General features: G+C 35.5%; 1 protein-coding gene across 1 annotated transcript; it reads right to left on the bottom strand.

Moving 5' to 3' along the window:
* Positions 1-5,352: 5,352 nt before the first annotated feature.
* On the bottom strand, positions 5,353-9,056 carry gpr25 (G protein-coupled receptor 25). Its single transcript, XM_087273721.1, has one exon. It carries the CDS (start codon positions 7,103-7,105, stop codon positions 5,972-5,974), a length of 1,134 nt encoding a protein of 377 aa, XP_087129847.1. The 5' UTR covers positions 7,106-9,056; the 3' UTR covers positions 5,353-5,971.
* Positions 9,057-23,974: the final 14,918 nt, after the last annotated feature.

Below are 23,974 nucleotides of genomic sequence, written 5' to 3'. Positions count from 1 at the left end.
GTGCAGGCGAATCTTTTGAAACAGAGAACATAGAGAGTAATGTGGCATTATGGGACTGCAGGGTGCTGGTGGCTTTTATTAACATATGAAAAGCTTCACCTTGAAAAGGAGACTGTCTCACAGTAAATGCTCATGCGTAAGTCACTGGAGTAATGAGAGAAAGTTTTAGCCAACTCGATTTGATTAAACAGAATAACATTCCACATCAGTAGGTCTATTTTTTAAATTCACAAGCCAAAGACAGAAAGTAAATCAATTAAAGTGGTTAACTTAGCAAAGTTCTTGTAAGTTAGTTAGGTTCTAATAAAAGGTTAGGGTCTAACAAAAGGTTACTAAAGACGTGAATTCCGTTAGCTTTAGCTTTATTTTTTATAGGTTATTCATGTACGTATATTTTATATTATATTGTATATTTTTGGCTGTTTATAACAATATTACATGATATTTGGCCAACATCTATCACATACGCGCACACACACACACACACACACACACACACACACACACACACACACACAGGAGTATACAGGAGTTGGACAATGAAACTGAAACACTGACCAATTTAGTGTTGGATGTTTCATGGCTAAATTTGACCAACCTATTGACCAATCTTCATTGATCGGACATTCCACAAGTAAGATAAGAGTGTGAAAGTTTAATTTGCAGAATAATAGCACAATTCACACAAAAGTATGGGTGACATATCAGAGTTCAAATGAGAATAGTTGGATCGTGTCTCGCTGGTGCATCTGTGACCAAGACAGCAAGCCTTTGTGATTTCAAATTCCAAATGTAGGTTTCATTGGTGCCAGCAATGAAAATGTTGGGCTGTGGACAATGTGAAACATATTGTTCTCTAATGAGTCCACCTTCACTGTCTTTCCCACATCAGAGAGAGTGTGGAGAAGCCCCAAAGAATCGTATCAACTGGACTGTTGCATGGCCAAATAAAAGCATAGGGTGGATCAGTGAGATAGTTTGAGCTGCAATATATTGGCATTCCCTAGGCGCAACACTTAAGAATGAAGACAAAGGAATTGTCTGTAGACCTCCGAGACAGGTTTATCTCGAGGCACAAGACTGGGGAAGGTTACAGAAAATTTTCTGCTGCTCTGAAAGTTCCAATGAGCACAGTGGACGGTTCATCTTCCAGCAGGACCGTGACCCAAAGCACACTGCCAAAATATCAATGAAGTGGCTTCACAACAACTCTGTGAATGTCCTTGAGTGGCCCAGCCAGGGCCCAGACCTAAATCCTATTAATCATCTCTGGAGACATCTGAAAATGGCTACACCATCGCTTCCCATCCAACCTAATAGAGCTTGAGAGGTACTGCGAAGAGGAATGGGCAACAATTCCCAAAGACAGGTGTGCCAAGCTTGTGGCATCATATTCAAAAAGACTTGAGGCTGTAATTGCTGCCAAAGGTGCATCAACAAAGTATTGAGCAAAGGCTGTAAATACTCATGTACATGTGATTTTTCAGGATTTTTATTTTAAGAAATTTGCAACAATTTAAAAAAATATATATTTTTCACATTGTCATTATGTGGTATTGTGTTTAGAATTGTGAAAAAATAAATGAATTTAATCCATTTTGGAAAAAGGCTGTAACATAAAAAATGTGTAAAAAGTGTAGCGCTATGAATACTTTCCGAATGCACTGTAACTACACCTTTAAGTCACAGCATTATTGCAGGCATATGATAATAAGATAAATTATAACTTGTGATTAATAACTTTGTAATTTGGAAAAGCACACAAAGTCCTTCTAGAAACCTAACTCTAGATGTCAGCAGCGACCTGCAAGGCTTCTCTCAGAGTTCATTGTTTGAGATTCAGATGACAAATTAATATACAAAATAATATTTACAAATCTAATACCAAGATATTTTTCAATTCATAAATATAAAAGATGGTCCAAGTTAATATTGTTTAAGCTTACTAGCTAATATTTTAGATTACATTGTACCGGACGCCTTCTAAATGAGGCAATTAATTTTTTTAATGACCTTTTACAAAAAACTGCACTAAAAACTCAAATATACCCCACATTTAAAATTAAAACATAAAAAGTAACATTTCTTTACAATTGAGAAGGCTTTGTCAATACTTTCATTAAATGCTTTTTCAGTATGTTGAGTTTCCCTTAAGTGGAAAAAAAAAATTTCAGTTGAATGAACCTATTATAAAGCTAGACTCTATTCGATACACATTGTAAACATTCAATAACTGACTTACATACCAGACACACAGATTCTGGCTCAGCACCGAGAGTCATAAGTAGAGTAGCATTTAACCTTATGATTCACAGCTCTGATACATACACACACACACACACACACACACACAGTTGTATATATATATAGTATAACATTAACCACAGAAAGTAATTTAGCGACGTGATCGCATGTGAAAACGTGTGAAAATGTATTTTCTATATAGATACAGTTTGCGGGTATGAATTAATGCCTTTGTCTAGACATAACCCACAAAGCATCACGTGACCCAAGTAGTGCAACAAACAACTTAACTTTTTTTTTTTCTTTCTTATTTTCAGATCTTATCTGTCACTAGATTTGACACATATTATACATAAAAGTGAAGTGGGCAAACACAAAAGAAGTGTGAACAGGTGACTTATAAGTACTTAAGTTTCATAGATAGTTACACTTATGTGCTACTTAATATAAACAACATATATATATAAATATATATAGATATATTAGAATACACACACACACACACACACATATATATATATATATATATATACACATATATTTACAATATATATATATATATTCTAAAACAATAACACAAGCATGTAAATGTTTCAACCTTTTTCATGTTTAAACCATCTTCAATGACAGGAAGTCAGCTTCCTTTTTGTTTTGAAAAGTCTAAAATTGTAAAAAAAACTTTCAGTTTTACTAACACCATCATTCCGCCCTGTGTTGTCAGATTTGTGGACAGAAAACAGGTTTCAAAATGAGAATGGGAAATGTTTCATGAGAATGTTTGTGTATTTACATTCTCACCCAGGGTTGATACTCAAACTGTGGTTGGCAGGGGCAGTTGAACACCGTAAGGATTTAAGTCAAGCATAGGTCACAACCCATTTTTTGTCTTTGAACATTTCTTAGAAAAGATATGTGACTCTTATGTGTCGTTCAAGGTAGCATCCGTTTTTGTTCACTGAAATATAAAAGCATGTAAAGTAACTAAACCGGGGTCATTTCATTTATTCTATTTATTGATTAATAAAGTGCATCATTTTTTGTGTATGTACATCTTTGGGGTTAATGGGCACATTTCAAGTAACCTAAATTTGATGACTTGTTTCAAAACTAGGTGCCATACCAAAAAATACAAGCGATGAACCTCTGAACTTTCAGAAACATTCCACTTGATTTCTGAAATGAAAGAGACTGGCACTTGTGCACTAATTTCAAAACTAGTGCCAGTTAACAGGACTGTAAGATCTGTTAGTTTTTGTAGGTTTTCGACCGTAATTGTTGTCAATATTTCATCCACAGCATATATGTATAAATGTATGCTTGTTTCATTTGTAACGTCTCATTGACACCGAAAGTCTGCATTCGAAAAAAGACAGATTGAGAAACAGATTTCATGCCTTTTGAGTAAGTGAAAAAAGCAGCCAGCGTGTCGATGTATTTCAGAGCAGGTCTCAGAAGTGCCGTTGGAGTAAGAATTCGAGGGGATGTAACTGGTGTAAATTAAAAATAACAAAACAATAAAAAGCAGTCTAACAAAGTAAAGCTATAAGATAGCTTCCTGTGATATTATACTGTAAAATATGTCTAAAGTGCTGTTTAACAGAAAATATTTCAAAAGACATTTTAAACAAAATAATAGTATCTGTTGTCTTTGCCATGATGACCGTATGCAATATTTTATTAGTTGTTTTGCAAAATAGTAGTATTCAACATTAAGTGCAATTTAAGGGCCTAACTAGGTTAATTATTTTAAATTTGGTTAATTAGGCATTGGACAACAATGATTTGTTTTGTAACCAATAGAAAAATATAATTTAGTAAGGGTCTAATAATATTAACCTTACATTTTTGGGTATCAGTTTTGTTTCATATGTTTTTGAAAGAAAAATTATTCTGTTCATCAAGGCAGTAATTAATCAATGTAAATAAAAAATGTGAAATATTTATTTAATATTTAAAAAAATAATGATAAAACAAACAAACAAACAAAAATAATAATATTAGAGTGATTTCTGAAGGATCATGTGTATCTGAAGCTGAAAATCATTAAAATTACTGGAATTAATTATTAAATGAAATTATTTTCTACTTTTGAACTGTAATTTTGCAGGGCAATAACAATTCACAATTTTACAACTTGCACTGTATTTTTAATAAACAAAGCCTTGGTGAACAGCATAAGTTTATTTTAAAACATTTAAAAATCTTACTCCAAACTTTTGACCGGTAGTATATATCTTTTAACATATATACGGTACATATAGTCTTCTGCCAATAAAATAGTTTTTCTTAGTTTTTTTACTGTGTCTATGTGTGTGTGGATTTCCCCCTTATCTTGTCTTGAACCTCAACAAGCAGCATTGTCTAATTTTTTGATGAAATGAAATTCATGACCTAAGGTTGCCTTCTGAGCCGTACATGCGAGAACCATTTAGCCTTTGTGATTAATTTAAAAAGGGAACTGCTTTGCCATATCACCAAGTGTGAACCATTGAACTATCATGTCATAAAGCAGCCCACTCATTTCTTATGAGAACATTTCTCCAAATGAAACCTTTGCGTTAAGACCAGTTGCACATTTGTTCAGTTTTTGTGTTGCGAAGTGTATTATATTGGTCACACTTTACAATAAGGTTCATTAGTTAATGTTAATTAATGCATTTACTAACATGAACAAACAATGAACAATACATTTACTACTGTATTTGTTCATGTTAGTTAATGTTAGTTAATGAAATTACAGCAGTTCATTGTTAGTTCATGTTAACTCATGGTGCATTAACTAATGTTAACAAGCATGACCTTGAATGTTAATAATGCATTAGTAAATGTTCAATTAGGATTAATAAATGCTGTCCATGTGCTGTTCATGATTAGTTCATGTTAGTAAATGCATTAACTAATGAACCTTATTGTAAAGTGTTACCATTATATTTAAGGGCTTGAAAAAGGACACAAAAAAGGCTTGAAAGTACGATAGGCAGTTTTACTTTTGATAAGAGACAAAGGCGGATGCAATGTTTCTCAAAACTGTTTCTTATAGTTTACATGATTTTACTATTAAATGTTTGCTACAGTATTTTTAAGAAACACAAGTGAGACTTTGAGTACCGGAAATGCTTTTATTTCTTAACATACACAAGATTACAAAAAAGACATTATTTATTTAAAAGTTGTCTTTGAATTCATAACATTCAAAATAAAAGGTGACATAATTACCCTGCGAATATACTGCTGAAATGTGTACAGTATATTGCTTGTAATTCTTTTTTGATGTTATCATGTACACTAATTAACATGCTCAAAAGTACATTGTAAGAAATAAAATAGAAAAATGCATAGAAAAAATATAAAAGTAAATACAAAAATATGTTAGATTTAATTATTTGAAAATAAACAAAAGAAGGCAAAGTTAGATATAGGAATAGCATAATAATGTTGTATTCTGAATTTGCACAAATTATGAATTACTGAAGACTACTATCAGAATGTAAGCATATATATTTCTAATACTTGCAGTTTAATCTTATCTACTATATAATATGTTCACCAATGGATTGATTCCTATGTAAAAATGCAATGCAGAAATGCACAAAATTAATACTAAATGCTCAACATGATTACTTGATATCTAGTTATAGCAAATGACCTACGGTATGCTTGTTTAATTTTAAAGTTTCATTAGAAGCGAAAGTTGGCAGTCGGAAAAAGACAGATTGAGAAACAGATTTCATGCCTTTTGAGTAAGTGAGAAAAGCCGCCCGCGGGTTGATGTATTTCCAGAGCAGGTCTCAGATGTGCCGTTGGAGTAAGAATTCGAGGTGATGTAACTCTGGTGTGCTTGGTCATTTTGACTCAGACAGCTCAGACACAACATGGAAGCTCTGCGTCTGAAATGTTGATCGAGAAAGAAGTAGATAGCCGGATTGACGCAGCTGTTGAGAAATGCCAGACAGCAGGAGAGCATGAGTCCTCTATGTATGACAACATAGGTGTCCTCATTAAGATCTCCATTGATGATCAGTAACGCAACATGGATGGCCTTGAAGCAGTTGAATGGAAGCCAGGAGATCAGAAAGGCTGAAATGATAGCAAACACAATCTTAACCGAATGCCTTCGTCTGGCATCAGTGCGTGTGTTGGCAGGATTGTGACAGTGACGTCGCAGGTTGACCAAAATCGACCCATAACAGAGGCCTAGAATGAGTACCGGGAGCAAGAAGGTTAGCAATATAGTCAGAAGATTCATTCCTTGAACAAAAGAGGATTTGGAATCTTCAGAGCACACCGAATTGTTGATCAAGTGACGGTACGCCAGAGATGGAGATCCTAGAAAGAAGGAAACCACCCACACGATGCCACAGGTAATTTGTGCACAATTGCTGCTGCGGAGAAACCGAGAGTCCATTAGGCGCACCACTGCCAGGTAGCGGTCCACGCTCATGCAGGTGAGGAAGAAGATGTTGGAAAAGCGGTTAACCGCAATGATAAAGCTGCTAATCTTGCATAACACCTCACCAAAGGGCCACTCGTCATAACGGGTCGAAATTGCCCACATTGGCAGCGTGAGAACAAACACGAGGTCGGCTAGTGCCAGGTTCAGCACGAAGGTGTCTACCAGGCGTCCACTTTTCTTGCGCCGCTTTCCAATGACCACAATCACAAACAGGTTTCCCAAAGAGCCGGTGAGGAACATAATGATGTACAGCACAGGAATGTAGATGTTAGACATGGGCAGCAGTTCAGCGTCGGGAAGGGTGTAGATTGGATTCTCGTCCGTGGAATTAATTGGATAGTCATAGTCATATTCACTTGTCAAGCTCATTGTAATTCCAGAGTGTGCCATCTCTGTGCTGCTTGCCATCTGTGCACAAGTGATGGGCAATGAAGAGAAAACCTAGCAAGTCACATGATGGAAACCACAAACTGCAATAACAGGTTCTCTCATGCTCTGTTTCCTTAAAAGTTGTAAATTTAACACAAAGTGACACTTTTCTTTATATTTACACTTCTAAAATATCAATCAGTGATTTATTACATTTTTGGACTTACTGCTCTAGTGTAATTACTTAAAACATTTGAAAAGGCTGTTTTTGCTCATAATGAGCTTATGTACATTTAAAGATGGACACCAGAAGAATCTTTGAGACTAAATAGTTCACAGAATCTTTTGTTTCATAGTAGGAAGAACAGTGTCATTCAATCTAAAGAAGATTTTTGCATTTTAAACAACTTTTAGTGGGATGAAAATGCTTCATGATTGTTCTGGGATCTCCACTGAAGCACCGATGGGAATAAAGATTTTAAGAATTCCATATTTTGTATATGTAATAAATCAAATGTGAGTGCCATGGGATTTTATTGAATGATTTAAAGCAGTTTTCTCATAAATGCGTAAACACTTCCTCTTTGTCAGTATAAGACGAAAAAAAGCACCTTGCAAGCAGTTAAAAGAAAAAAACGGTTGATGTCATGCCTTTTAGTTTTTAATTCAGCTTTGCAACAAACTAAAGAATAAAGTGCAGAGCTTATTTGAGTCATGTGTGATGTTGTGGTTTCCTGGGTTTTACTCTGCATTTTCTAAACTTTAAGACCTTTCAGGCTCAGACTGGATAAGACAAGTTTAGTATAGACATTTAGCTTTCAAAAGCACCAAAAGTTCACTGATGATCAAATTAGTAATCCTTCGGTGAAGTTCTTTTTTAACAAACAAACTGATGTGTAAAGAAAGGGTCTCACAGTTAAATTTAAAGCAACCAGTTTTCTGCTGGTCAGTGTGGCAAATTCATGTGGTGAAATCTTGTGGGAATTTTTGTACTCTCAAGCTAAATCTTAGATCGACATGCAAATGAGTGGATTTCAAAAGTGTAAGTATAACTGTAACACTTATAATATAACTTCACACTTCGTGACAGGTGAATAGACAACAAGAAAAAAGAAAAGTGAGATAATTTCACACAATTGAAAACCTAAAAGGAAAGCTTTTTTAATCAGTATTAAGAAATGTAAGGTGCATTCCAGTGTTTTATCTTACAAAACATCAGTTTTATTTAAATTTGTGTGTGTGTTTCAGTTCTTGTCACTTGTAGGGTTTATCGCAAGCTGGGTTTAGTGGGACCTTGGCAATAAGCTGGATAGTCGAAGATTTCCCGTGCTGATATGTTTGCAAGTCATTAGAAAGACAGTGCCCTTTATTAAAGATATGCGCAACACTGTACAGAAGCCACAAAACAGATCTTTTAAATTCATTACTATCATTCAATATTTATAACATTAAATATTTATTTAATCATGACAAAAAAAATTAGCACAAAAAGAAAGCATTTTTAGACTATTCTGAATATTCTGCCCTGGCAATGGTGTTCAAAACCAAAGCTGACAGATAGTTAACAGAAATAAAGCACCATCACACTTTCTTCTTGCGAATGTGAAGCACCTTTACTTGATTTGCTTGTAAAACTAAAAAGGAAAAATACAAAAGGTAAAAATTACAAAGTGATTACGAAATATCACAAATAATATACATCTTTCACATTTGTAAACATAAACTGACATATTTAAACTGATATCAAACAGCTAAATAAACAATCCAGGCACTTTAATGACGTGCATCTATATGCAAGCTTGTTAGCATTTAAACAGAACATCAAGCATTAAACATTTCAACACTGACCCTCCTTAATCAATTTAACCCAAAGGAAGTATTGCAGATGTTTTCAAAATAAAATTAGTAACTTACAGTCGTTTCTATCACAAGGGCTAAAAGCAAACAACAAGTCGCGTCTCTGCATGGCGATCACAGTCTCTTCTTCTATGACTTTTTAAATATCCGGTTGTTCTAAAGAATGGCGCAATGACATTTTCACAATTACACCACTTAAATAAATCAATGCACAGCTTACCAAACGAATCAACACCATACAGTACACTCCCCGCCTGGTGTATTGCATATACCACTATGCTTTTAATCACTAGATAAAAGTAAAGCTACGTCACATATAGGCCATAAGTACTCCCTGACAGCCCCTTGCTTAGCAGTCTTTACCATAACCTTTCGGACTTTCCCATCAGATGAGGCTACGGTTTTTGTTACGAGGCCATTTGGCCACTCACTGCGCTTAGCTTCCCCATCCTTTAACAGAACAACGTCTCCTTCCTGAATGTTATCTCTCTCCTCAGTCCATTTTCTTCTGGATTGCAAGGTGGACAAGTACTCCTGCTTCCATCGCTTCCAGAATGAATCTGCTAACATCTGGACTTGACGCCACTGACTTTTGTGCAAGTGTCCTAACTCAAAGTTTCCTGGTGGAGTTGGGGCAACACTTGCTTTCTGAGTTAAGAGCATTGCTGGTGAGAGCACTTGAGGCATACTTGCATCTGTAGAAATTGGGGTTAAAGGTCGGGAATTCATAATGGCCATGACTTCTGCCATTATGGTTGTTAAGACTTCATGTGTGAGTCTTGTAGCAGATTTTACTAAGAGCGCTTCCAGAATACGTCTGGCTATCCCCATCATTCTTTCCCACACACCCCCCATATGAGAGGAGTGTGGAGCATTGAATGTCCAAGTGCAGCTTTGATTCTGCAAGAACCCTTTTAGCTCAGAGTCGCCACTGTCGATTTGGAGTTCTTTCCCTGCTCCAACAAAATTCGTCCCTCTGTCTGATCAAAAGTGCTTTACTGGCCCTCTCACAGCCAAAAAATGTCTCAAAGCACAAATAAAGCTTGACGCTGATAAAGATTCCATAACTTCCAAGTGAACTGCTCTACTACTCAAGCAACTGAATATGACAGCCCATCGCTTGTTCTCAATGTTGTGCCCTCTTGTTTTGCGTGTCACCACAGTGAAAGGTCCAAAAACATCAAGACCTGTGTATGTGAAAGGTGGATCTACAGAAAGCCGGTCTGGGGGCAGAGCCGACATCTTCTGACTTTCCATTTTACCTCTTAGCTTTTTGCATAGGACACATTTGTGGATGATATTTGAAATGCGTCTTTTACCGCTGACAATCCACAATCCAGCACTACGTATAGCGCCCTACGTAAAATGCCGTCCTTGGTGAGCCACTTGATCATGATAATGCTGAATTAAAAGATCAGTCACATGATGGCTAGATGGAAGGATCAAGGGATGTTTCTCTGGATCTGAGATGTCAGCGCACTGAATGCGACCCCCGACTCTTAACAGACCTTCCTTGTCCACAAAGGGGTCGAGTCTTAGGAGTGTGCTACATTGTGAGATTTTACCATTCTTGGTCAGACTCTCAAATTCTTCTCAGAACACTTCTCGCTGTACAGTTTTAATTATGGTCGACTTAGCTTGTGAGGTCTCAACATCTGAGGTCTTTGTACACAAATGCCACTTTCGACAAGGACTGTTAGGTGAAGATTGTGAGAAGGATTTTGTGATGTGAGTAAGAGTTGTGACAGCTCTCACCAGAGACTTCCATCTCGAGAAACGTTGGAATCTGCTTGAGTCTAGAGACTGTTCAGTAATGCTCGTTGCCAGAACTTTCACTTGAGGGCGAATTTCAACATCCTCTTCTACTTGAACAAGTCCATAGGATTCATCCACATTACATCTCACAGGACCACATTTCCTAAGGAACTCTGGACCTGAATACCAGTTGGTTAGAGGTAAGTTGGCTGCTGGCACGAACCTAGTGGCATGGTCCGCTGGATTCTGTTCGGAACAGATGTAGTGCCACTGATTAGGTTCTGTGGCTTTCCTTATGCGTGCAACTCTGTTAGCCACATACATATAGAATCTGCGTGTGACATTGTGAATGTATCCGAGCACTATGCGGCTATCTGTATAAAAGTGGATGTCATGAAGCTCCAGGTCAATTTCTCCTTTTATGAATTCCATCAACTCCACAGCTAGCACTGCAGAGCATAACTCGAGGCGCGGAACAGTATGTGCTGGAAAGGGGGCTAACTTGGATCTTCCCATCACAAACCCCACATGAGGCTGTCCATTTGAGTCAATCACTCGAAGATATGCTACGGCAGCAATAGCTAAAGTAGAAGCATCCGAGAAAATGCACAGCTCACAAAGTGGAGCTCTGCACACTGAGGTTGGAACATAAGCTCGAGGTATTTGCAATTGGTCAAGCTCTGCTAAAGATGAAATCCAGGCCTTCCATGAACTTTCCTTTTCCAATGGAAGAATGGTGTCCCAATCCTGTTGGATTGTTGAAAGTTCCCTCACTAGAGCTTTGCCTTGCATAGTGATTGGACAGACGAACCCGAGGGGATCATATAAACTATTGACAGTGGAAAGGATCCCTCTTCTGGTGAAGGGTTTGCATTCTTGAGAAGCTTTAAACATAAAGCAATCTTTCTTGAGGTTCCAACTGATACCAAGGCTGCGTTGAAGAGGTATTGTATCTTTACTGAAATCTAGGTCTTTGAGATCTTTGGCTCTTTCACTAGAAGGAAATTCTTCCATCACCGAAGCACTGTTGGAGGCCACTTTATGCAGGTTCAAGCTTGACTTAGATAGCATTGTCTGTGTGCGTTTTAAGAGATCAATGGCTTCCCTTTCAGTTGGAACAGACGTGATACCATCGTCCACATAGAAGTTGCGCAAGACAAAGTTCTTCGCATCTGTTCCGCACTCCACTTTGCCGTGTTCTGCTGCTTGTCTCAGGGCATATATTGCGACTGCAGGTGACGGACTATTGCCAAAGACGTGTACAGTCATTCTGTAATCAATTATCTCCTTTTCTGGGCAGTTGTCTTTGTGCCAAAGGAAGCGAAGATAGTTGCGATGCGGCTCTTTTACTTTGAAGCAATAGAACATTTGTTCTATGTCTGCCATCACAGCTATTTTCTCCCTGCGAAAGCGCAACAGTACACCCAAGAGAGTGTTGTTGAGGTCAGGACCGCTCAGCAAAACATCATTTAGGGAAACTCCCCTGAACTAGGCACTTGAATCGAAAACCACTCTTATTTTGTCAGGTTTGTGTGGGTGGTAAACACCGAAAATCGGCAAATACCAACAATCCTCCTCCGAATGTAAGGGTGGAGCCAGTTATGCTTGTTTATGCTCGATCACCTTCTGCATGAAGTCAAAGAAATGCGTTTTCATTTTTGGTTTCTTTGAGAGAGTGCGCTGTAAAGAGCTTAGCCTCTGCATAGCTTGCTCTCTATTATTTGGGAGCTGAATCCTTGGGGAGTGAAATGGAAGTGGCGCCACCCAGTGTCTATCCTCATCAAGGTACGCCTCTTTATCCATCATTTCTAGAAAGACTTTATCCTCCACAGATAGAGTGGCTTTACACATCCTCCTTTAAATTCATTGAATAGCTCTCGTTAGATTCGAGAGAACATGGTGGGTTGGGAATGTATGACAAGAGAGGTGACTGAGCTTTTTCTACGACGTTGATGCCCTTTGTGCATGAAGGGAAGTATGAAGTTCGTCCATTGAGAAGTACGTTGGTCTTATAAGCGTTCACACTTGATTGACGATGAATGCCATCAAGACAAACTTCTCCCACTATTACCCAGCCTAGGTCTAAGCACTGTGCATATGGTGTGTCCATTTCGTTGTTCACGCACTTTTTAGGAATTTCAGATCTATCGTCTGGTAAGCTGTCGCATTCTATCAAGGGTGGAAGTGCAACTACTGTTTTTCCATCAAGTGATTCAACAGAAAATCCAGTTATTTTCCTCCCCGCCGTAGACACTATGCCTGAACACGTCTTCAATGTGTACGGGGAAGAACTACTATCGATGTTGAACAGATCAAAGAACTGTGACTTCACCAAAGATCTATTACTCTGCTCATCTAGTACAGCATAAATGCGCTTGGCCTTTTCACACTGATTAGATGGATAAACTTTCACGAGACAGATCTTTGAACATGATTTAGGCTTATCAACATCTCCGCAAATCTCTGTGCACTTGTTGGTGACCTCAGCTGTGTCCTCATCTGTTTTTTCTTTGATTTGTTCTGTCTTTGACTCGGGTGTCTCAATAGACCATGTAGTAACAGACCATGGTGCAGGTCCAGGATGCATGGCCGCCACATGTCGATCACTATTGCATTCCCGGTACCTGATCAATGCTATACAGTCTTTTGCAACATGCTTGGTGGAACCACAACATTTAAAACAAATGGACTTTTCCTTCAAGTGTGCTTTTCGTTCATCCAGATGTTTGCTCCTGAATGTTCGACACTTATGGAGTGGATGAGGCTTATTGTGCATGGTGCAGACCTTGTTTGGTTCTACATTATTTTCCAGCGTTCCTTCCTGGTTTGATTGTGCAGCCTTTATTTCTGTTTTTTTTGACAAAGACAGAAGCTCTGCTACTTATCCTGGCAGCTCCATCGGCTTTTGAGCTGCTCAGACTGCTGGATGAAGCAAATGCAAAACTAGGATCGTTTCTGGTTCTTGCTTGTCGACAAACAAACTCAACAAAGAACTCAAAAGGAGGAAAATATATTTATATATTTTATATTTATATATAATATATATTTTTATTTTAATAATTGATCATTTTTTATTTTAACAATGCCATCAATGTAAATGTTTAAGCTAAATCAATTTTAAAACAATCTTTTTGTTTCATATTAATTAAGATGTCAATAAAGGTCACTTTGTTGATGTTTTTTTTGGTGTCATGTGGAAAATAAAAGACATGATGAACAATAATGTGATAAATGTTTTAAGATCGCTTTATCTTAGAATGGCATTGTTTCAAGTTACATCAATGAACGTACTGTGGTTATAAAAGTAAATTGTGCATATTTTCGTGAAATAACCCTAAACCAAACTCATATCATAACCCTGACAGTACAGGGAACGCACAATTAATTTTAACAGCATATTTATATGTACAATTTCCCTGCCTACAAGAATACCATAACATAAATGTAACTGTCATTCATTTGAGTTTAAGAAAGACTAATTAATATACTAATTACTAATGTATTGTAGTTTAGATTGAGTATTATCATCAATACCAACAATGTAAATATAATTATAAACCTGCAAGTTGCTGCAAAATAAATCAAATTAACTTTACAAGTAATTTCAACTTACATTACACATGAAAAAAAAAATTGATGCATTTTTAATTATCTTTTTATTTAAGGTAAAGTAACATAAAACATTTCTTGGATTGATTTGTGCTTATGCATGCTCTTATCTTTCCATTTAGAGACTGATCGTGTTATAAAAAATTGACATTTTTACATCCAGCACTGGAAATCTGGCTAAATGTTTGGCCAACATGATGCATAACATTTTTATGCACTCTATCAAAACATCTGTATTAATAGAGAGGAAATATTTAATATCATTTATTTAATGATATTTTAAATATTTTGAATAGAGAGCAGAATTACTGAAAACAAAGGTAAGGCTTTTTACCAAGTTAAAGTGTACCGTAAAAAAGTGATGGCAAATCTGAAAAACTGTGCCTAAACCTCAGTTTTGCACAGGTGACCAGTCATGTGCAGAATTTTCTAGTAATGAGTGCAGAAAATACACGCATGACCAACAATGAACAATTCACTCTTATCTCTGTGTTCCATCAGTTGTAGTCAACTTTTCAAAAAGCAAAACTTAATGTAAAGTGTTTCTGATATACACTGACAGACTGAACAAATGCAGTAAACAGTTAAAAGCTTTGAATTCTCAAGAACAGGAAATGCACATAGAAAGTTGTGTGTTGTGATTCTAGTAACACTGACCTCTGTTAGTGTAATCTGGCATTTATTTAATTCTTGGCAAAACTTTCCCTTAATTTCATACGTAAGTTTGTTTTTCTCTTCTTTTTCATTCTTTTATAACCTGTTTTAACACATTTGATCTGTTTCTATCAGTTTTTTTAATCATTTGTATTATTTGTTTTCTTATACTTGTCTCTTTTAATCCTGTTTATGTAAAGCACTTTGAATTGCCACTATGTATGAAATGTGCTATATAAATAAACTTGCCTTGCCTTACATGATACTTTGTAGAATACTATTTGGATAATGGTTAACGAGTCCATATTATGGGTTTTTAAAAATGACATTCTATGCAGTGTGTAACACAGATCTAAGCGAATGAAACATCCAGCTGAGGGTTAAATCTGAAACTGCACCTTGCTTAAAAATATAGATTTTTAAATAAGAGATTTGACTCATTTAAATACCTGTTCGTAACGACCTCGACACGAAACAATACCAAATATGAATTGCTAGATCCGGTAAAACATGAATGAGCCTTTCCCTTCAGACACTAGCAGAGTGTGAGGGATCATGGGATTAATCATGACGCAAAGATTACTATTACTGAGAGACGGCCAGACAAAGGCTGTGGGGAATAAAGGGTTAAAGTTCATTTTCACATCAATCCCATAATATAGCCAACCGTGTGCTGTGTTTGTTCCTGTCATTTTTCTGATGATTGATACAATAATCTACCCTTCAGTAGACCCAGTGGTATTTGCCTGCCATTTGTTATTAAAAGAAGGTAAAGCAAAGACTACTAATTGTATGGGACTTTGTCGGTAACTGTTACAAAGTTCAAATGGACCAGTTTCTTCATCCTCCAGATCCTGTTATTGTTTCTCCTTTCTACACAATGTGAAGTGTGAGTAAAATGGTTGCCTCATTGCAAAATATGTATTTAATTGTGTGTTGTAACTTGTAATCACGTAGCTGTTATAGATCAGTGCTTGCTTGTAATGTCTGTCTCAGGTTAAGGGCCCTATCATACACCTGGCGCAATGCGGTGCAACGCAATTGTTGTTTGCCAGTTTCAGCCTGGCGCAAGAGTCATTTTGACGTTTTGTAGCACGCTGTTTAAATAACAAATTCATCAGTTGTGCGCCTCACTTAAAAATGCTAAAAACACACTGAATGTACAGCAATACACAAATATCTTTACAAATGAAAAAGAATTAATGTAATAAATTATTACAAAAATTATTACTTTCTATGTAGCTAGTCTTTTGCGTCTCTTCTGCGTTGTGTAAATAAATAATCACTTTAATATTTCTTTTAGCGATTTATTGTCTGTGAAAACAGAACAGAAAAATGAGCGCAGATCTATTCAACCAGCCCTCATGCACTGGCTTCTTCCACACCACAATGAATTTTTTATTAAGGTAACAAATGGGGGCGCTCTACATGTAAAACAATAAACAAATGTTAACCCCTTCCTTCCCAATAGTATTTCAATGTTTGCAGGTGGAAAGATACAATATAACCCTGTTACATTTATAAAAATATAAAAAAAACCACTGCTTTCATGCCTTCATCTTCATCTGGGGGGGCTTTTTCAGTTTATTCATGACAATAAGCTTTTGTATAATGTTATTATTTGTAGCAGTATTATTTATTATATGCATATTTTTATTCGTTTTCTTAAAAACAAGTTTAGATTTGCTCACCTGTCAGGTTTTGGACCATATGGGAATAGCATGTGTATTTGCATATAACTCAGTTTTTTTTTTTTTTTTTACCAAACTTCGTTATCATTGTTTATTTATTTGTTTGCTGGAGATTAGAACTGAATTTAGAAAGTTTTGAAACAAATCTTTGAGCTTAACAAACAAAATTAATTATGTATAGGCTAATGGATGTCTGTGTGTACAACACGTTAAATTTTCCATGAAATAGAGTGAAAGTGAAAGTAGAGAATAAGGAGGCTCATCTCTCATTCTCACACTGACATGGCCTTAATGCTTTTGCGCCCTGCACTTTGGACTTTGCACCTAGATCGTCAAAATAGAGCCCTAAATCTGTATGGGCTATTTCACATATTGTGTCCAGTTAAAAAAGCGACATGTGCTTCTTCCCTTACCAATTTAAATGTGTTTTGTGCGCGTGATCTCCTGTTGTTTGTTGTTATCGCCACCATCAGCTGTTCTCTACACACGTGGTAGGGTAAATTTTCAAAATAGTTTAACTATTGCCACTGAGTGGATTCCTGCATTGGGCTCACACATCTACTCTGTTCTATGACTACTTCTTAACCTAGCTAGGCGTTTCTCTACGTCTCACACTGAACGCAGTCGACCAATCACAACAGATTGAGTCATCATATCAATCAGTATAGATTAGTCTCACGCAAAGGAGGGGTTTGGGAACAAATAAATCACAGAACAAATCATATGGGAGTCGTTGGGATATTTAGGTAAAATTAAATGCATGTTATAAGAATAATGAAAGTGTTTTTTGACCTTGCTTGCTTATCAGCCTGTTGTTGGAGACCCCAAAACCAAAAAATGACCTTTTATAATGCATAATAGGGGTTCTTTAAAGAAGACCAAATGCATTTTAGTGGAATAAAAAAGTACAATTCCACATTTTAAACTAAACATGCATGATAGTTCAATCAAACATGATTGATTTTGTTCATTATGACTCATTTTCAGCACTGTTATTTTACTTTATTGAACATGAATACAATTGTTGGTACTTTATTTTGTATGTAGCATACTTTTTAAATATAATAAAACATGTCAATAGATTTAGTTTTCAGTGTTAGATAACAACAACTCTATTTAATAATCAAAGTGCTCTATATAAATGCAAAGACTAAATTCACAAAGTTTTACAAGCTCACCAAACCTCTGTAAATGCTCTCAGAGCAAAACAAGGCTTCTGGTTTTAAACTTACAGCCACAAGTGGTAATTCTAAGCGGATAAGATCATGTAAGTATTATATAAGTTCACCATAAAAAACAGTTGAGCCCCTCAAAAAAGACCTTGTTTGCTTTGTGTGATGTTAAATTTGACATTTTGTCCATTGAGGTTTACGTCATAACATTTGACTGAATAATAACGATTATTTTTAATCAGTTCTGGTTTGCTAAATCCAGGATTCTGCTGTTTTAAATCAGACAGGCACATGATTTCTTTAAATGAATTGCAGTTTAAGCTTTTATGAAATATATGTAATGTGAATTCATGTTATACCTGTTTGTACAACACATCCTTGTTTATTTGTATAAATGTTTTATTTCTAATTAATATAAAATAAAAATTATTTCTGAAAAATGTATAACAAATAGAAAATTACCTCTAAAATGTAAAAAGCTCTAAAATGACTGCTGTGATGTCTAATATGAATGAATGAATGGATAGATGGATAGATAGATGTGTCTTTTTAAATTTCATGTTAAAAATTCCATCTAGCAAGTTTAATACAGCAAACTGCCATTTACTATTCACAATTGGAATTAAGCCTAAATATAGTCATTTTTAACACTTCTTTGTGTTTAGCTGTATAAAAACGTTAAATATTTTCACAGGTAGTCACACTTAAGACACTTTCTCAACCTCCTTTTGTCTATTTTAGCAGCTCACAACAAAATCTGTCCCGTGAAGGACTGGGTTGAAGGTTTTTTCATTTACTCCACCAGTTAGTGTTATTTATTACTTTACAACTTCTCTACTATTCTCTATATGTAGAATTTATATACTATACAGCATGTCTTTGGACTGTAGGGGAAACCGGAGGAAACCCACGCAAACACAGGGAGAACATGCAAACTCCAAACGCCAACTGAGGCGAGGTTCGAACCAGCGACCCAGCGACTTTCTTGCTGTGAGGCGACAGCATTATCTACTGCGCCACTACTTCGCCTAGAATTTATATGTTTACATGATATTTTTAGAGGTTTTAGACACATTACAAAATATTCTTATTCTTATGTTAATAGGGCTGACATCAATGCGGTTACCAGTGTTTTAATCAGTATGTGACAATTGTGGAAAAATATGCAAAAACGGTCAGTGACACTAACACAAATTTGCAAATCATCTTACAAAGACCCAGGATAAATCGTTAACCGCTCTGAGTGTTAAATTAAAACTCCTCAGAGCCAACTAGAAAGTGTTAAAGTAACACTGAAACAGTTTTAAAATTAATTACATGATAACTATGAATTATTGATAAAGTCCTGCTGTTTACAAACAGAATTGCTTCAATTAATGCCTTAAAGTGATAGTTAAAAAATTAAAAGATCTTTGTTAAATACATAACCGTTGTTCCACAAAGGTACAAAACCTCAACACCTTTTCAAACCCTCTTTTTTTAGTTTCATTCTTTTGAACACAAAAGAAAATATTTTGAAAAATGCAGATTGAATTCAGACATTTTCCTGCAGTGTGACTTCTTCGAAAATGAGTCAAAACCAGAATCTGATGATGCAATCAGTGCGAGATCTTACAGTGTGTTCATACAGTCTGCAAGCTACAATCACAAATTAAAATTTCCACAGTGTGAGTTGGGCTTTAGATAAAAACCAAAATAAATCTCTCAAAATCTCAGCAGAGGATCAAATAAAAACCTTTTTATTATTATTAAACCTAATTACTTTATTTTTATTTGCATTTTTTCACACTGTCCCAACTTTTTCTGATTTGAGGTATATATTAAAAGTATTAACAACTGTCAGGCTAATATAACAAAAGTATTATAGTTGTTTTAAAGGTGGAGTCAACTTTAGTCCAACTAAAGAAAAGTGACAATTCATACAATATTTTGAGAGAAACTGGGCAAAAAAAAAAAAAAAAACTAATTTATAATAAGTCGAAGCTTCTTGATTTTTTTTGTGTGCAAATTTTCACTTTGATGTAATCATTTTCTCATGTGTCTGATATTTATCAAAGAGATATCATTTGAGTAAAAATGATGAAATAGTATATGTATGGTCTGTATCAGATTAAACTAAAATAATATTGTGTAGCAATACAATTTAAACACACTATTATTATTGTTCCCAAATAAGATTCTCTGACACTATGTGCAATTCAAGCTTTACATCAACACTTTGTAAAATACTGTAAATAATTGTGAATAATTAATTGTATTAAAAAATTTACTTTTATTTATTTTAAGAAGTAAATTAGTCCTGTTATTTTCACCATCCTTATTCCAGACTTCAGTATCACATAACTTCAAAATCATTGCTTATTTGTTGTTTAAGGAAAATTAATTTTTATAAGTTATAAAAACACAGTGTTTCTGCTTTTGCAAGATGTTTCCATCAGTTTTTACAGCTTGGTTGGTTTGTTGAATTATGCATCCCACATCTAAACCAATCTTTTTTTTTTTTTCTAATTGCGTTTATAAACAGCTCTCAAAGATTCACCATTGGGTTGTTGCTCAATCTGGCTTTTCCAAATTTTTTTTTTCAAACATAATTAGCAAAAGGAATCTTATCTGCTAACATGCTGACTAAGGGCCCGTAGCGCTGATTCTTCTGGTGGCTCATGGTGTGTGATTGTTTCCACTGCAGACACTTCCTATGAGGCCATTTGTCCAACTGATCTCAGTTCCCTTATGGATTATAAGATTCATATGCATATTAAAGCTCTGTTTCAAAACTTACCCAATTAGAACCAAGAGCATTAACCAGCAAGCATTTAAGAGTAATCTTCCTCAGTGCACTTTTTACTGCATTTGACAGTGGGATTAAAACCAATCATTATAAATATATAAATAAATAAAATAAATAAATGGAAGCATGCATCTGATATTAACTAGCTCTTCAAATATCCCTCACTCACATTCCTTTTGATTATTTTAATTTTTTTTGCTTTTACCAGGAGTTATCACAGAGGACCTGCCATTTACTCTGGCATATGTTTTACAAAGTGGATGCCCTTCAAACTGCAACCCAGAACTAAGAGTACATATGCTGGAAAACACCCACACAATCTCCCATTCACACACAACGGACAATTTAGTTAATTCAATTTACCTATGAAGCATGTCTTTGGGCTTTGGGAAACTGGATCACCCAGAGAAAACCCATGCAGACACAGAGAGATCATGCAAACTCCATACAAAAAGGTTTCCTTGCCCAACCGAGACTCAAACAAGTAACCTTCTTGCAGTGAGTCAACCATGCTAACCACATAGCCACTGTAAAAAGCATTTTAAAGTAAGCTTCCTAAACTAAAATCTTAATCTAAATAATAAAAAAAAACATTGTATGAAATGTAAACTAGCCTTTTACCCATCAATGATCGATTGTTGATGTTATTTGTGATTTAGAGAAAAAACAGTTCTATAAATAATCACATCCTTCTTGTTTGCACTAAAACGGAAGTAAGCAAGAAAAAAGAGACTGAGAGAGAGAAACTAAACAGAAGGTCTAACCACAGAGTAATTACAAGTTCGCTATCAGCAAGAAAACATCAAACCCCCCCGCAGAGTGCAAAGGGGCATTGGGAGGCCCAAGGCCATCACTAACATTACTTATACCAAACAGAAGCAGCACTGATGCCTTTTTTGCTGTTGGAGATCCTGTACAGCCTCTTAAGTTGATTTCTATAAAAGCTACAGCGAAGATTCTCAGAGGAAGACTCTAATGTCACATTACTCCTTACATTTATCCATTCAACCTATAAAATATATCAATCTGAACAATCTTTTTCTTTCCATTAAAGGGGCGTATGCAAAAGGATAGTACTTGCATTTGTCTGATCATTTTTCACAATAAAATGTTTGATGTTTATTTGCCTCCCGGATTCTCTGTATGCTCTATATTTGTAAAGTGAAGAGTTTAAACCAGGAATTTTATCCAAGATTTTGATGGAAACTTTTGAAATTTTTAAGTTAAATTTCTGTAAACGTTTTGATATAAGGAGTCTATGCTGATCAATATAGATTCCCTCAACTCATAAAATCTCTTGCACTGTCTCTGCGTTGTGCATTTTTCTTGTTGAAAATATGTGGCATTTAAATAAACAGAAGATTGTTTCTTTGGTTTAATAAGTGCTGTAGTGTTTATATTGCATCACAATATGACATCATGCTTTGCTTGTTGCTAAAACTTTTTGGTTACATCTATTTTCTTTGCTGCCCCCAAAAAGGAAGAACTCCAATACCCATTACTGTGTACTTATGCACTGGTGTTATGCTTTAGCGCCTCCTGGTGGTTATAATATTTGTAAACTAGCAACATAGAATTAAAAGTATTTGATTTGTGCTTAATTACATATTTACTGCATGTAATAATCTTATTTAATGTTAAATTAATACACTTACTAAAACCAATTCACTGTGAACATTATGCACCGTGCACTAGCATCAACATGTAATAACCAACTGTACTAATATTATCAAAATCATCAAAAGTAATTGATTGCTGTAAAAATATATTACTCCAGTAGTTCATGTTAAATGATGCATTTTTTGCTTTAAAATCTTTACTGTAAATGCAAATAGCAATAATGTACAAGTGGGCAAAATGAAAATTCATTCATTCATTTATTTTCTTGTCGGCTTAGTCCCTTTATTAATCCGGGGTCACCACATACACACATTCACACTCACACTCATACACTACGGACAATTTAGCCAACCCAATTCACCTGTACCGCATGTCTTTGGACTGAGGGGGAAACCGGAGCACCTGGAGGAAACACAAAATGAAAATGTGTAAATGTATTTGAGTAATATTTCATAATAAGTTTAGATTATAAAACTAAACATTTCAGTATCATTTAAGGGGAATGTTTTTGAGATATAATAAATATTGTTATGTATATTGTGTGAATAGTACACTGAAAAAAGTTTTGCATGCAGAACTGTTGCAAACAATTTGTTTGTGTTGAATTTAAACAAACAAATTAAGTTTAGTAATGTTCAACTTAATTTGTTTGTTTAAATTCAGCCCCAAAAAATTGTTTACAACCTCTTAACGTAAAGAAATTGAGTAAATCCAAGGAATCATCTTTAAATAATTTTTTTCAGTGTATGCTTATGATCAGGCTCTTTTAAATTACAATGAAATGATAATAATGATACTTACTTTTTGATCATATAAATATTAATGTCATCATTTTCTTTAAAAAATGACTCAATTGCTCCTGCTTTTATTATATCATACAGTAGTATGTGAACCATTAGATTGACTTACAAACAGTATTTAGTTTATGGTTCTTTTACATTCATTCATTCATTTTCCTTTAGCTTAGTCCATTTATTTATCTGGGGTTGCCACAGCAGTATGAATCGCCAACTTATTTAGCATATGTTTTATGCAACAGATGCCCTTCCAGTTGCAACCCAGTACTGGGAAACACCCATATGCTTGGCATGTGTATGGACTGTGGGGGAAACCGGAGCACCCGCAGAAAACCCATGCCAACACAGGGAGAACATGCAAACTCCACACAAAAATGCAATTACATTTTGTCGGGACTCGAAGCCACCACTGAGCCACCATACCGCCAGGTTCATTTACAGTTTTCATTTCAAAATATTTTATTTTTAAAATCTCACATCACAGACCTCAATGAGATTAATGTTGCATAATTATACTAAAATCACAACAGGCTACTTTCTATATTTCAGTTCTAGTTTGGTTTTTGCAACATTGACCTTTTTTGACCTTTTTTTTTTCTTAAATCTATGCAGCAAGAATATTTTTTTCTCGATTTGCATAAAGTATTTTGCACCACATAACAGCCACAAACAAACCGTTATTTATGCTTGTTTCAACAAGTCCCCACACTTTGACTGATCGCTGTGAATGATCCTCACGAATTTCATTCTCCTCGCATTAAACTGGTGCCTGCAGTGAAACACTCCATGGTTTACACTAGTCTGAAATATGAGTCAGTGTCGGGAAATTGTCTAGTGTTATGCAACACTGAAAGCAAGCCGCGCTGTTCGTCCAAAGAAAATAAAGCTGAAGAATTAAAAAAGGCAAGAGCATCAGTAAATACTCTCTTTGTGCCCTCTAACTGGCCTACTGAGTAATTTATATG

The sequence above is a fragment of the Danio rerio genome, chromosome 11, assembly GCF_052040795.2.
Source record: "Danio rerio strain M-AB ecotype USA chromosome 11, GRCz13ab, whole genome shotgun sequence".
Classification (NCBI taxonomy): domain Eukaryota; kingdom Metazoa; phylum Chordata; class Actinopteri; order Cypriniformes; family Danionidae; genus Danio; species Danio rerio.
The sequence above is the reverse complement of the archived record's forward strand: the minus strand, read 5'-3'. Positions and strand labels throughout refer to the sequence as shown.

Coding starts and splice junctions, on each gene's coding strand:
- gpr25 (XM_087273721.1), bottom strand. CDS start 7,105: ATGGCAAGCAGCACAGAGATGGCACACTCTGGAATTACAATGAGCTTG.